The sequence below is a fragment of the Ambystoma mexicanum genome, chromosome 3p (assembly GCF_040938575.1).
Source record: "Ambystoma mexicanum isolate Mex_15411 chromosome 3p, UKY_AmexF1_1, whole genome shotgun sequence".
In the NCBI taxonomy this organism is placed as follows: Eukaryota; Metazoa; Chordata; class Amphibia; order Caudata; family Ambystomatidae; genus Ambystoma; species Ambystoma mexicanum.
In genome coordinates, this window is record NC_090925.1 from 620451146 (window position 1) to 620465084 (window position 13939).

General features: G+C 43.2%; 1 protein-coding gene across 1 annotated transcript in view; it reads right to left on the minus strand.

Moving 5' to 3' along the window:
- Positions 1-3197: 3197 nt before the first annotated feature.
- The window catches only part of STK10 (serine/threonine kinase 10), a 967310-nt gene continuing 956568 nt past the window's right edge, over positions 3198-13939 (minus strand). The window contains exons 17-19 of the mRNA XM_069651382.1: positions 10222-10347; positions 9169-9282; positions 3198-8907 (exon numbers count right to left, since the gene is read on the minus strand). Of these exons, the coding sequence (XP_069507483.1) occupies positions 8770-8907; positions 9169-9282; positions 10222-10347 (378 nt within the window). The 3' untranslated portion in view covers positions 3198-8769. The remainder of the gene's footprint in view (positions 8908-9168; positions 9283-10221; positions 10348-13939) is intronic.

Genomic DNA, 13939 nt, shown 5'->3' on the forward strand with positions numbered 1-13939 from the left:
TTTTGAAACACTAACAAGCTACCATCCATAGATTTGGGCATTTACCAGTGGATTCAGCTTTCAACAGTTTCCACTATATTTTATATGCACTGAACAGGCACTAGCCCTGGATTTAGCACAATATTGGCCAGTAGCCACAATCTTTGACTGTGCCCACTATTTATTCTAACATGTAAATGGGCCACTAGCCATGGCCTTTTACCTAGATCAGTTTGTACATCTTTTGGCCATGTCCACTGTAAATTTCATCTGTGCCCACTGTGTATTACACAACATTAACCGGCCACTAGCTATGGCCTTCGACCGTGCCCACTGTATATTATATACAGTACCCAGCCGCTAGCCATGGTTTTCAACACAATACTAGCCAATAGTCACTGCCTTTGGCTGTTGCGACTATATATTCTGACATATTGACTAGCTATGGCCTTTAGCCATGGTCACCGACTACAGCTTTCAACGCTGCCCACTGTATATTTTAAAACAGTGACAGGCTACTAGGCATGGCTTTTAACCATACACATTGGTATTTTTGAACACTAACCGACCACTAGCTATGGCCTTTGATGCTGGCCAGTGACCCCAGCCTTTGTCATGGACAAGTCCACTGCATACATTGTTATTAAGGCAATCAAAGTTTCCATGAGCTAATTTATGAATGATGTTATGACTAATTCCATTATTGATGTAATCAGTTATATAAAATGCAAGTAGTGTTGTCACCAGTGATGGCATCATTCATGTTATTTGTAATGTCATCAGTGATCCAATACAACATGTAATTAGTGATGTCATCAGTGATGTGATCTGTGATGTCATCATTTTGGTCATAGGATGCGCGAAGGTAAGTTGGCTTTAGCTGAATTTCAGGGGTTTTGTTGCATTAAGTTCTCACCTTAATGTCCCTGCGACTGAAGTATTTTCCTTTATATGTATTATGAATACAGAAGCCGCTGAGCGGATGAGAGCCAGAGGGCAAACTGCTGCTCTCAGAGGAAGGCTGTGGGGAAGAGCTGAGGAAGGATAGCTCAGCGGCAACGTGTTCGCCTTGGAAGCAAGACGACACGAAGCAACACAGGTTCGATCCCCGGGTCCGCGCTTAGAAACCTCTGGGTATTTAAGCGTGTTATAAATACACAAATAAGACAACAAAAAAAAAAACAATTACAGAACTAAAAATGCCTCGATGCCCGCGGGCTGTGTGAGCGCTTTAAAAATGCAAATAAATAAATAAATGACTGGGTGAGAAAGAGTACTAGAGTAAGGCAAGGGCACCTGTTGCCAGTCAGCATATACACAAAACAGAGGAGTGACCTGGAGCAAAGAGGGGCCTATAAAAAAAAAATATTGTGCATAGCCCGGAATGGGATGTAGAAGAAGCACGTTCCAGTCACATGTACATTAGATATCTAGAGCAGCAGCATCATCCATCCATACCCTAGCTCTCACTGCAAATGACTATAGCACCATCACAAATACACAGCAAAGGCTCTTTTTAGGGCCGTGGCACCGTCTGTGCATACGGACCCCTACAACTCCACTCTGCAATAGGCTTCTTATGGCTAAAACTAGCATTTCTTTTCCAAAGCAGCGAAACCTCAAACGCTTCCATTTTCCCTTCTCTTACACCACTTTGACTGGAATTGTCCAAGCATTTCCGCAAATATCTTTGATAGTGCTCTTGGTCCTGGGCTGAATGGTGAAATGTTTACCGCACAACCAGGTTGTGTTCCATTTGTGCGTTTGCGATTGGCGATGGGGTAAACGGCTTGTGGAGTTTGGCCTGGAAAGAAAAGGTCTCGCTTACCGAGCAGTCAGCTTTTAACCTGCTGTTTTGCCCTCATGCAATTGTAATATCACGTTTTAAACGCTCCCATTGATGCTTTTGTGACTGGTAGTGAATGCGGTGTCGTCGGCGCATAGGCATTCCTCAGATGACTTAAGTTATGTAAATTGGGTTGGTTAAGTGCAGCAAATCGCCCTATAGTGGCACCAAGGTTAGAAAATGTATGTTGTGAAGTACATGTCAGGTCAAGGGTAGATAACACCAGTAAACACAGATTAGGAAAGCCAACTGTTTAAGATTAGATTAGACATTTGCAGATCTGCCTTCAATTGAAAATCAAAAACCTCGAGAGTCTTGCCACCTACAGTGCGTAAACGCCTTGCCCTCGCCACACCCTAGGTTAAAAAGGGTGAGTGTGTGTGTATATATACACAACACACACGTTCACAACGATAGAGCAGGAAGCACAATGCGCCATCACACAGTAACTACAACTAAACAACAGCCCAAGGAAGTCACCACACGGAAACCAAAGAACCAACTTAAAGATAGTCATGGCAGGAGGAAACCAACGACTGAATACACAGGCTGACCTAGACAGATACACTAGGACGCCCCATCAACAGCACTCATACCCTGCACCATTCAAAGCCTCAAACGACCAGGGTCACATTAGACAGCAAGAGAATAGATACTACCAACCCAGCTCCACACCCGAAGGAAAGGTTCAGACACACCTATCGCTCCATGGTAGGCACTCCATACAATACTCACTACGATAAAGCTGGATCAGTGCAGCACCACCACAGCGAGACGGCCCATAAGGAACCAGCAACAACCCTATCCAGAGGGATATAGCCCGAATGGAACCAGAAGTACCTGACAACAAACCTGGCATCAGAATACAGACCCCACTAACCCAACCCTCAACTTTCTGCATACTTAACCCACACAAAAGTCACACAACCATTTCTCTCCCAGCAATCCGCACGCACTTTACCACACCACAGAAAAAACACAAACAGCACCAACAGCACAAGAGGTCTCTCCCTATCCGACACCTGCAGCAAAGCCCAGCACTTGGTGTATACCGAGCTGAAGCTGCCAACAGCACACCACTTCCCCCACTGCCCTCCTCCCAACTAACCTTACCCGCCCTCCTTCCTGTTTGCAGATCCGCCAGAGCGCCTGGGGACCAATTCCATTGGTGACGGTGCGCTATATAAATACCTTTAACATAACATATATATATATATATATATATATATATATACATACATACATACATATACATACACACCCCCTCACCCTTATGTGTGTGAATATATATGTATTTAAATATGCACACACACAAATACCAAAAGAATATTTAGTATTAGCAATGTAAAAAAAGTAACGCAGGAATAGCAACTTTCTGTGAGCATCTCTAATTTATTTCCACCTGGGTACATTTAAATATATTTCGGTTTTGTTAATTAAAAACAATTTCACAAATGAGTTCTGTTTAAATATTAGATCATCTATTCAGGGCAAAAGCAGGGTTTACACATTTCTAGTACAAATTGTGTAGATAAGGCACAGTGAGAACAAATATTTGCCCAGGATTGTACACTTTATGAAGCCTGGATTTCAGACCAGTCTGCAATGTAAGCACTTCAATGCATATCTTCTTAGGTGTAGTTGTATGTGTTAATGTTTGGCTTTTAAGAATTTTCGGTTTTATAAAAATGACCAGCAGAACAGAAATCCTAATAAAAAGGGTGACGAAAATAAATCCTTATAGAACTATGTTACGCAAAAACAGTATAATTGTAGCTTTCTTCACCCTGCCCCTTGGAGAAATCCACGTTTCAGAATGCAAAGTAATGCAAGCTTAAAAGCGTAGTTTTGCATTTTGCAAATGTGCTCCCAAAAATTAAGGCCCCACAACAAAGGCTACTGCGGTACGTTTGCCTGCTTATTTGTTAACCCACTCAGACATCCTTATTTATGTGTAGTGTGAGGAAAATGTTGAATTCTGCATAAATGCACACCGTCCGTTGCATGTTAAAATAAGAAAGCATAATGGAAATGAAAGCCAGTTTAAATGTTTTTGTCTTGAAATAAGGCCCAGGCTTGAATATTTATATGGAGATTAATTTTGCCTCTCTGATGCAAAATAGCTAATGTCCACCTCATTTCCTAACACCGACAATTGACAGAGGTGTTAATTGTTTCAATGTCCCAGTGGGACTGTGTGGACTTTGCCACCTGCACGGGGTTGTGAACCCTGTCTCTCGCAGGCATCCTCTGATCCTTCGTGGAAAGTAGAAGTGAGTGGGCGAGTGGGACGTTGATGGGCAGGAGGATCATCGTCAGTAAATATTGAAACCCAAGATGACTGGGGAATTAGAGATTTTCTTTTTGCTGCAAATGGTTACTTGTCAGCACCATCTATATAGGCTGACAGTTTAGCCACAATTACTCAATGCAGGCAGGGATAGTCCATCATGTAATATTATGACAGCATAGAACTTGACACAAGCCTCATTGGGATAATTGATCATTATTTTTGTTACCGATTATTTTGCCCACTCTTTGGGAGAAGCTGTTGGCATGGTCCCACCAAGTCTAATAGCATACCAGGTTAAGAAAAATTATGACTGCAGCACAGGCATTCCTTGGAAGCACATAACATACACAAATATCTTGGAATATGCCCATGGGAGCTGAAGAACCAACCAAAAACAAATAAAAAATACCTGAGCACAAAGGTAAACATATTAAGTACACAGAGCAAAAAACAAAATATACATTAGTATCTCAGAGATGGGAAAACATATGGATATAAAAGCTTGAAGGAGGGCACTTGAGAGTGCAAGACCTGAATGGTTATGGTGGAAAAACATGTACTTGAACATCACAAGTTAACCTTTCCAGTAATGTAAAGTGCCCCTACCAATATCCCACAGGCATAGGTGAAAAGGACGCTGGAGTACTCAAGAACCTTAAAAATCCCATTGATGAAGAGGGAAATGGGATGGAGGGGATAACTTTCTTAATGTCACATATCTCAGTGTTTTTGTTACTATAAGCCTCGATTGTTCAGGACTTTCCTATTGTATGCTACAGCGTTTACTTCAGATTCAGCTCTTAAGCTTATAGTAATTGTTTTTTGCTCTACAAAAATATAAACATTTAAAATCATACCGATTACTTAAAATGGTATCTGGTATTTTCACAGTAAATACATTATTATAACCTCCTCCGTGATTTTATTAGCATCTTATTTACAATACTGTGGCTTTTTGAACAGAAAACATCTTAACAAAACAGCACTGAATATAATCTTTAACAAAACACATGGTTTTCGGGACAAAAAATCATATTCATTTAGAGTGATGAATCTGCAAAAGACATGTTTGGAAGGGACAAAAAAGAGTTTTCACTTTTTGGTTTTTAAAAGTTCTTTGAAACATAAAATACAAATAAACAGGATGGCTTCTTGTCCCAAGCCGTGGGATAGACTAACACAAGCTCAACAAAATAAAATATAATATGAGATTTTACAATCCCCAAAACTCCCAATATATTTCTACCACCCAAAGATAAATATTGCACTTTCCTGAAGCGCTAGGGATGAGAATTGCATTACTCGACAGTAAAGATATTCAGTGATAACACGACCTCTACTTTGTTCCGACTAGACATGTCCCTTCGTGCTACTTTTCAGCTAGACATAAAGGCATTCTGTGGTGGGTGTCAACTAGAAAAGTGCGTTTTTATATGGTTCCAACCAATCAGGTCACTTCCTACAATTAGTTTTAACTGCGCATTTCACTTCCTGTAACAGGTTGTAACTGGACAATTCTGTAAATCTCAGATCCCATAAAAAAATAGACAAACAAGTAACTAGTGAGCAATCGCAAAATTGAACACCCTAAAATCCGTGAGATAAAAAAAATAAGAACAAAACACAAATTAGGTTTTTAAGGAGGACAAAAGATCATTCTAGTGTGTCACTGTTCAACCTAAATTTATTTCAAGCATGTAGATTTGACTGAACAAAATCTCTATGAAATAAAAATGAGTGCCCGCACGACCTAAGAGCGACAGATGAAGGCACTGTATTGTGTTACAAGTTAAATCTTTCTACTAAGCAGTTCTTGAAAAAGACCAGGATTTAAAACGAATTCAGAAATTCCCATTAACCTGGCACTTACATAGAACTTGCATATTTGCAAGTTTTACAAATAATTTTGATTTGAAGTTGTTGTGGTCTTACTGTATTAGTCGCATCGTTTTTTTTACTTTTAAATGTTATAGTTCAGTGTTCAGGAAAGAAACAGCACCGTTGTTATTCAGTTTGCAGAGATTACTCAACGGTGCCACTCAAGTCATGTTGCCATTAGCAGCCTCCCATGGAAGTAACATGTGTCATGCCTTTCAAGGAAATGACACTTACTGTGCAGTCGGGTGAAACGAGGAAGTTGGTCCCCTTCAGAATCTGGACAAATTCAATCAAGAAACACCGAGGATAGGGCCTACCGTAAGAAGTGACTGCTTGTCCATTTATGTTCGAGAATTATCAAAGAATCCACCCTGCCAATGACAGTTTGTAAATGCTTCAGAATTGGCTTCTGTATAGGACTAGAGAACCTATCTCCACTCCTACAAAACAATTATTGACCATGTTTGGTGGACAGAAATACAAGTATTGACCTGGGAGGGTTATACTGCTTTGCACAAAGCCACTTTACTCATTTGCACATTTTTTAAATGGGGGGGGGGATTTCTCCCCAACCCACACCTAAACCATGCCACCCACCAATGCCCAATCCCCTACCCGTAACACACACACACATATATATATATATAAATATATATAAAAAATAACGACCAAAATGACCATGGGGAAAACGCACGAGTAACGTGCAACCGAGAAAGTGACCTCGTTAAATACACGGCATATGGCAGGGAGTATTTATTGTGCTCATCGATCGCTCACCCCCCTTTGAATGCCCGTGCCTGGGCAGGGCACCTTTGCTCAACAGGAAATTGCCAAGTGCTATTTAATTTCAGAAAAATAACTGCACAATCACATTACGCACAAGGATGACATGAACACCAATGGAAGGGGCTGGCAGCAACGCACCCCATATATGACATAAGTGGGGGAAGAGGGGCAAGCATGAATCTAGACTTGCACACATCCCGTTTACTGAATGCTACAGCAGTGGAACACCCAATTCCCCCAACACAGCGACCTTGCTCATGCACAATGGCCCTGTAACATGCCTAGATTCTTGAATATTCAGATCATAGTGCAGTAAACGAATACCAAAGAGTGGAAGCTTTTGACATTTCAGGATGAATTTTCCTCCCTCAGGGCTGTGACTGATACTTTGCATTGTAAGACTTCTTGGGAAGGTATGCAGCACAGGATGTTAGCACAGTGGGAAGTGGTATGTATGAATGGGGTGAAGTGGTGGTACGAGGAAGGTTGTGGTGGGAATGGGTTGAGTGATATAGTTGTGCAGGGGATGGAGCGTCATGAAAGAGGATGAGGTCTGATGTTGTGGTAGCAATGCAATGGTGGTGGGGTGAGGAGGGTGCACTATTTGTAAGGGTGGGGGTATTGTGGTGGTATCATAAGAGGGGAACAGCGTAGGATAGAGAAGACGGCTTGTTTCACGGGAAGAGCAAAATTGATGGTTCGGTGAGGTTGGGGTGCGGTGTATGCTATGGTGAAAAAGTGGGCGTGTTCGGGATGATGGCACATACACGAGGGTGGCGTGGTGAGGATGCTGGCCTGAAGTGTCCATAGCATACATTTACTACATACAGAGATTATTTAAGCAGTTTGTCACTTGCGGAAGAGACTGCATGTGAAACAACTGAATTGCAAAGTGAAGGTATGGAATGGTGCCACTCTGGTCTTACCACTGCAAACACAAGCAATCCAAAATGATTCAACTGAAATTGTTGGTTGGTGTATCCAGAGTTTAGAAAAACAATGGAATAGGGCATTTAAAACGTTTGACAAACATGTGAAGTGCAGTTCACTGCATGGTCGTCTTCTCCCAAGTCTTCATACTAGTACATATCTGAATGCAACAGTAATCTTGTCACTCCCTCTTGCCCCTAGCCCCGGAGGGTCATTAACATTTGAGGAGCATCCTCTGAGGATACACGAGCATAGGTTACACATTACATGTGTTCCAATCAAGTGCCAAAGGCGTTGGCAAACTGGTCTATGGAAAAGTGCTTTAATGATGGCCCACACCCATAGACAATCAGCTTCGCAACTATGATTGAGGTGGATACAACCATTTCCCAAGCATGGAGTCTGCATGACCTATCTTCAGAGAAAGCGGACCACAAGACCTCCATTGAAGGACCTCCAGATCTGAAAATTGGCGGACTTGGGACACACCGAGGTACAGTCAGCTGTCCTTTCAACCTGGCATGGACATCTCGAAAATAAAAGCACTGGATTAATCTGTAATTCTCACACAACACACATGTTCATTCACAGTGTCTAGAGTGTAGCTTCTATCTTCATGGTACATATCTTTTCTATCATATGAATGTTGGTTGTCCATTTCACCTGCTCCTCAGGCGTTGGTGGCATCTTCTGTGGTGTTTTGCATCATTGAATATAATAGTCCAACTTTATTTTTCAAGAAGACCTGGAAGCCACATCAATTAAAGGAACATGTTCAACATTGGCCTGTGAGATTAATACATCTGTAATCCTGCCAGATCCCTCGCCTTGTACAGAAATTGAGAAAAAAGTGCTAGCTGTGCACCTCGAAAGCAAAGGAAGCAAAGAGGTACATGAGTGAAAGTTGCCAGTTTTGAGGAGCTCATGGTTTCGTGTAGACAGAGTGTCATCTTTTCCTGAGTAGTTCCGTGTTCATGTACATGCACAATGCCAGCTTGTCCTGAGGAGCCCAGTGGATGTGCAAGTGCAGTGTCTGCTCACCAAGAGTTGCTCAACATTAGGAGGCTTCTGCAGAGTTGTACGGGAAGAACTTTGCAGGTTTGTTCAGCGTCAGAGTTGGAACGTCTGGCTCTATGTGCATCCTGAAGAAGTCCTCTTGCTCTCGCTTCTTCTGGTTCAACTCATCTTCCAGTGCCTAACAGACAAAAGAAGAATGTTACACTCGGCCAAGCTACTCAGACTGTCCCATGACACAACAAAGCCAGAACTCTTGAACCTACAGATCAATGTTGTGACTGGTTAATACCTTGTGGGGGGAAGCTCAGGAACAGCAGTATGTAAAGAAACAGTGCTGCCTGCTAACAGTCTAATTTATGGTCCCTCAAGGAACAGTGAACTAAAAGACCTAAGAACCTTGGACTTCCTAATCAGCTGAACCATCGAGTGACTGTTGTACCTTCTTTCGTGGCATAAGCTTCTCTCTCCACTCACGCAAGACGCAGTTATGGCTGTCATCAAACAATTTCAGCTTCTGGGACTCATGTTCGGTCAGGAGGTGGCACTTCTCGTTCTGTGAAAAGAAAAAAAAAAGAGACATCCAGTTATGAGGAGACAGTAACGCAAGACGTAGGGATTTTAGGGACAAGATGTGTGACTCCAGGAGTATCTTTGTACAGCACAGAGTGAATTGGATCCCTTTTTTGGAGGGCCCTTGATGAGTGGGAGTGTGGATCTGCCCGTTGAAAGGTGCTGGATAGTGAGCACTGAGGACAGAAGTCCAACCACAGCAACGAGAGTTCCTCTCACTTCTGGTCAGCCCAAGATCCTTGGGATGCCCGAGAGTGCGAGTCTCACCAATGACAATACTTCATGCTGCCCCACCAGTGAGAGCTTGTGATACAACCTGCCAATGCGCGCTACTCATGCTGCCCAACAGCGAGTGACTCACGCAAAGTGCAAACTCCATAAGATTCAACCAGCACAAGTACTTCACATTGCCCCCCACACAAGGACCTGCCATTGTCCATCATTGCTGTTTTGTCCCACTGCCCATATGCTCAAATGCGTGAGAGGGGAGTTTCACATCTGTGCACATTGAATCATCATCTCACCTACGGTGGTGATTTTATACCATGTGTGATGGAGTTGATAAGGGGAAAAAAGAATGATTGTGGACAGACCAGCACAGAATTCACACGCCAAAACTACTCCTGAAAAGCACAACAACACAGTGACAAATTAGCAGGATTTATATAACATTGTGAATGATAAAATGTTACATGGGGTATAAAATATTACTTTGGTTCTGCCCTAATTGGTACCACTAATAAAACGGACTAAATTCCCATCCGAGCATCCTCAAACTTGTGCAACCCGATGGAAAGCAATCCTCTTGGCGTTGGATAGGTATTGTATGGTCAGAGAAGGAGTAGTCTCTTCTGAACTGTGTTGACGCGTGTGTGCAGGAAGTGGTGGCGAGGAGTACATGATGAGAATCAGGTGCACTTACCTGCAGCTGCTTTAGCTCCAGAGCATTGGTCTCGCACTCGGTCTGCATGTCCCTCATTTGCTGCTCGTGCCTCTGCTGCTGCTGCAGCTTCTCAGCTTTCTGACGTTTCTGTTCCTGCTCGTTAAACTGTTGGGAGGTGGAACAAGAAAATCCCTTGGTTATTAATAGGCTCATCATCTCCATTTCATGAATATAATGTTGCCCACAAAGCCTCGAAGCGGACAACCCCTCGGTCTGTGGCTGGACTGGGTGCTTTGATTATTGGAGCTCAGGGAAAAGTGGATATGTTGGGCACTGCCTCGCCGTTATCAATCAACTCCAGCCCTACCAACCTTTCACAGGCCTCGATTCATCAATAATCCCCCTGTTTTATCATAAAGGCATTGCAGATAAGTTGTAGCTACGGACTCTTTACTATTTGAAAACAGCTGGATGCCATGCATTTACATGTTAATGTCCACTTCCACCTCAGTGCCTTTAACATACACTCCTGGTCACAGCATGCAGTGCTAGTTCCACACCGGGTTCACATTGATCGGTAGAAACCCTCTGTGGCACATACGACACCATCAATGCACGGCCTTCCTCTATTTTCTGTTAAATGAAAAAGCATGGCCACCTAGGGAATCCACTCTATACAATGTAGGGGAACTGTGGTATGGGGCAATGTGGAACTAGCATGAAGCTATTTTCTGAGTGCAATATCGAAGTTAATAAACACATTCCTGAAAGCAATGTGACATAGTCAAAGGTCATTCTTCTACGGGCAATGCACATGTTCCACAGGGAATGCTTCAGAGGCATCATGTAACTGGCACCCGACTTTTCAAGTAGCAATGTGGAAACCAAAATGACATTGTTCTTGCCCGATGTAAACCTGGCATGGCACCGTAGAAACCGATATTTCCTGGCTGCAGGGTGAAACTGTAATGGCAATGTTGTGGGAGTGTTGGTCATTTCCTGGGGCAACCTTAAAACTACTGTGACAACGTGCTTAGCTGGGTCAACCATAGCATGGCACGATTGAAAATGGCATGAGCATTCTCTGGGGAGTAATGTGAAACTGGTACAGCACATTTCTCGGGTAATTAAAATCTAGAATGATAGGGAGGTTAACTAGGATATGGCACTGTTGAAACTGACATGATGCTGACAATGTAGAATTACCTGGGGCAGTTTGAAACTGGCTTCTTTTCATTGTGGAAACTGCCATATAAATGCTACAAAACATTCAGGATGGCACATTTGCCTTAATGATGGAACATTTCAGTGTACCATGTTGTACTTGAGCAGCACCCGAGGTAGGCAGGCACACTGGGCATCAACATATTAGTAATGACCTGGAACATTTGAGCAACATCCGGATATTATTGACTGGGTCCTTGATTGTACTTTATCAACATGTAGCACAGGAACAGTGATGTGCATTAAATCTCCTAACACAATATTTTAAAATAGTGGAATTTTTACTGGCATATCATTTGTCATTAGTATTTGCAATACTCGGATAGTATCGCACAATTAGTCGTAGCTTCAGGGATGTGGGACAAATCTATATCCATTTACTGTGAGTTTGCAGTCTTCCCATCACTCATGCAGCTTTCTGATGGGCAGTACAGGGTTTACTATGGCAAGCTGCTCTTGTGTTCTGCTCCAGAGCTGGCATATTATGCATTGAAACAGAGAATGTATTGCCCCTTGAAACTGCATGTTACTCATACAGCTTTAAAAAACTAAAACAAAAAAAAACAGATTTCGTACGACAATGGTGCTGAGAACGCACAATTTTAACCACATTTGAGATGATATGATGTGTCATTTATAACGCACCTGTTCAAAGGTGTTTCTAGGCGTGACAAGACAAGGAGGGGGAAACAAAGGGAGGACAAAATAACGATCTTACTAGGTCTTGTGTCATTCAGATCGTGCAAGTGCAGGGAAGAGGAGAAGTGCCAGGGGGAGGGGAATGGGAAAGTGCAGTTAACTCACCAGTGCAGCCAGCGGGTGGCTCATAAATGCAGAGAGAAGGGACTGTAGGGTTGCAGATACAGACCCTTAAGTGCTGGAGAGCCCAGAGGCAGTGTGAGGGCAACTAGACATGCAGATACCTGGGCCTGAGTTCAGAGGGTGACCAGGTGACCAGTGCACGGAGCAGTTGGGTGCATCAGCAGGGGAGAGGAAGAGTGAAAGCGAAAAAGAAGGTCTTGAGTTGCTTCTGGAACCGGAGATGGTTCTGCTCAAGTTTGAGAGAGGCTGGTCAAGTGAGACCCCGGCCAAGAAGATAGATCTGCCCCCAACTATCTGCTTGGAGAAGCGCCTGACCCTCAGAGTTGGAAGGGGATGAGCGGAGAGCTCGAGAAGGAAGATGTTTTGGAAGAGAAAGTTGGAGGTAGATTGGTCCCAGGCCCCAGAAAGCCTTGAGGATGATGCAGAGGGTCTTGAAGTTGATCCTTGTAGCCACAGCCAGCCAGTGAAGAGATTTCAGAGCTGGAGAGATAAGATCCCTGGGTTTGCAGTCCTGTTCTGGATAAGGTGTGCAGGTGTCACACGCCAGCTCCCTCTCCATCACCAATTCAGGGTGGGTATTTACATTCTATCTGCATAATAATTAAACCACTACCACTGCATTCGAATAAAAGAGAAAAAGATTAATGCCCTCCTGGAGAATTATTATGGCGTGGAAACACCCAAAGATTGTAGCCTTCCATATCTGCCTTCAAACTACCAATTTGAAACAAATTATACTAAACTGGGTCGACCGACAAAACAAACAAGAGAACAGCGGGCACTTGTCTGTAAACACAGTATAAAACATGCATACATCAGAGAAAGAGACAAAGTCAATACACAGCACAAAGCTATCAACACGTATCCTAAATTGGTACACTTTTAACAATGAGGCTTTCCTGTATGCACAAAATACATGTAGACACTAAAAGATAAAGAGGCATGACGGCAGCAGAAAATAGGTTACACACTGCTGTGAACACTGCACTCCCAGTCTGTACTCATGTTAGGTTTTGTTATAAAGCGCTCGATTACACTAGGGTCTCCTGGTGCAGAAACCACCAGCAGGAACCGAAGAATAATCTCGGCAAATAGAAAGGCTGCAAAAAGGCTCTTAGAAATGATGAGCTGAAGAGATGGATCTGAAGGCTGCACCTGAAGGATAAATGATGAGAACTGGACTGTAGGTCCGGCGAAAGGACAATCAAGGCAAAAGGAACAAGCAGAGAAAGAGGAGCCTCCATATCTCTTCTTGAGGGAAAGGGGGACCTTTAGCAAGAAGCAGGCAGTCAAATAAAGGGGATAGGAAGGACAGTGAGACTGTAGTTCCAGCTGAAGAAACAGAGGTACCAATCCATTTAGAGCCTGGTGTGCAAGACACAGGGATTTTAATTGGATGCAGTTAGCCAATGAAGACTACACAAGGCGGGAGAAACATGGTCAAAGGTTTATGGCACAAGATGGCAGGCGGGCAGAAGGATTTTGCACCATCTGCAGCTGATTATCAGGGAGGCAGGACAAGCCAGGTACATGGAATTGCAGTAATCTAGCGAGGGTGTAGTAATGGCTGGAACCACAGTGGTCCAGGATTGCAGCGTAAGAAAAGGCAGTAGCTGACATACAATTATGAGACAGAAAAAGTAATCGGCTGTATCTGCAGTGCTAGTGTCAGATTCTGGTCGATCAACCCACCAACCCCCATATTTGTAAT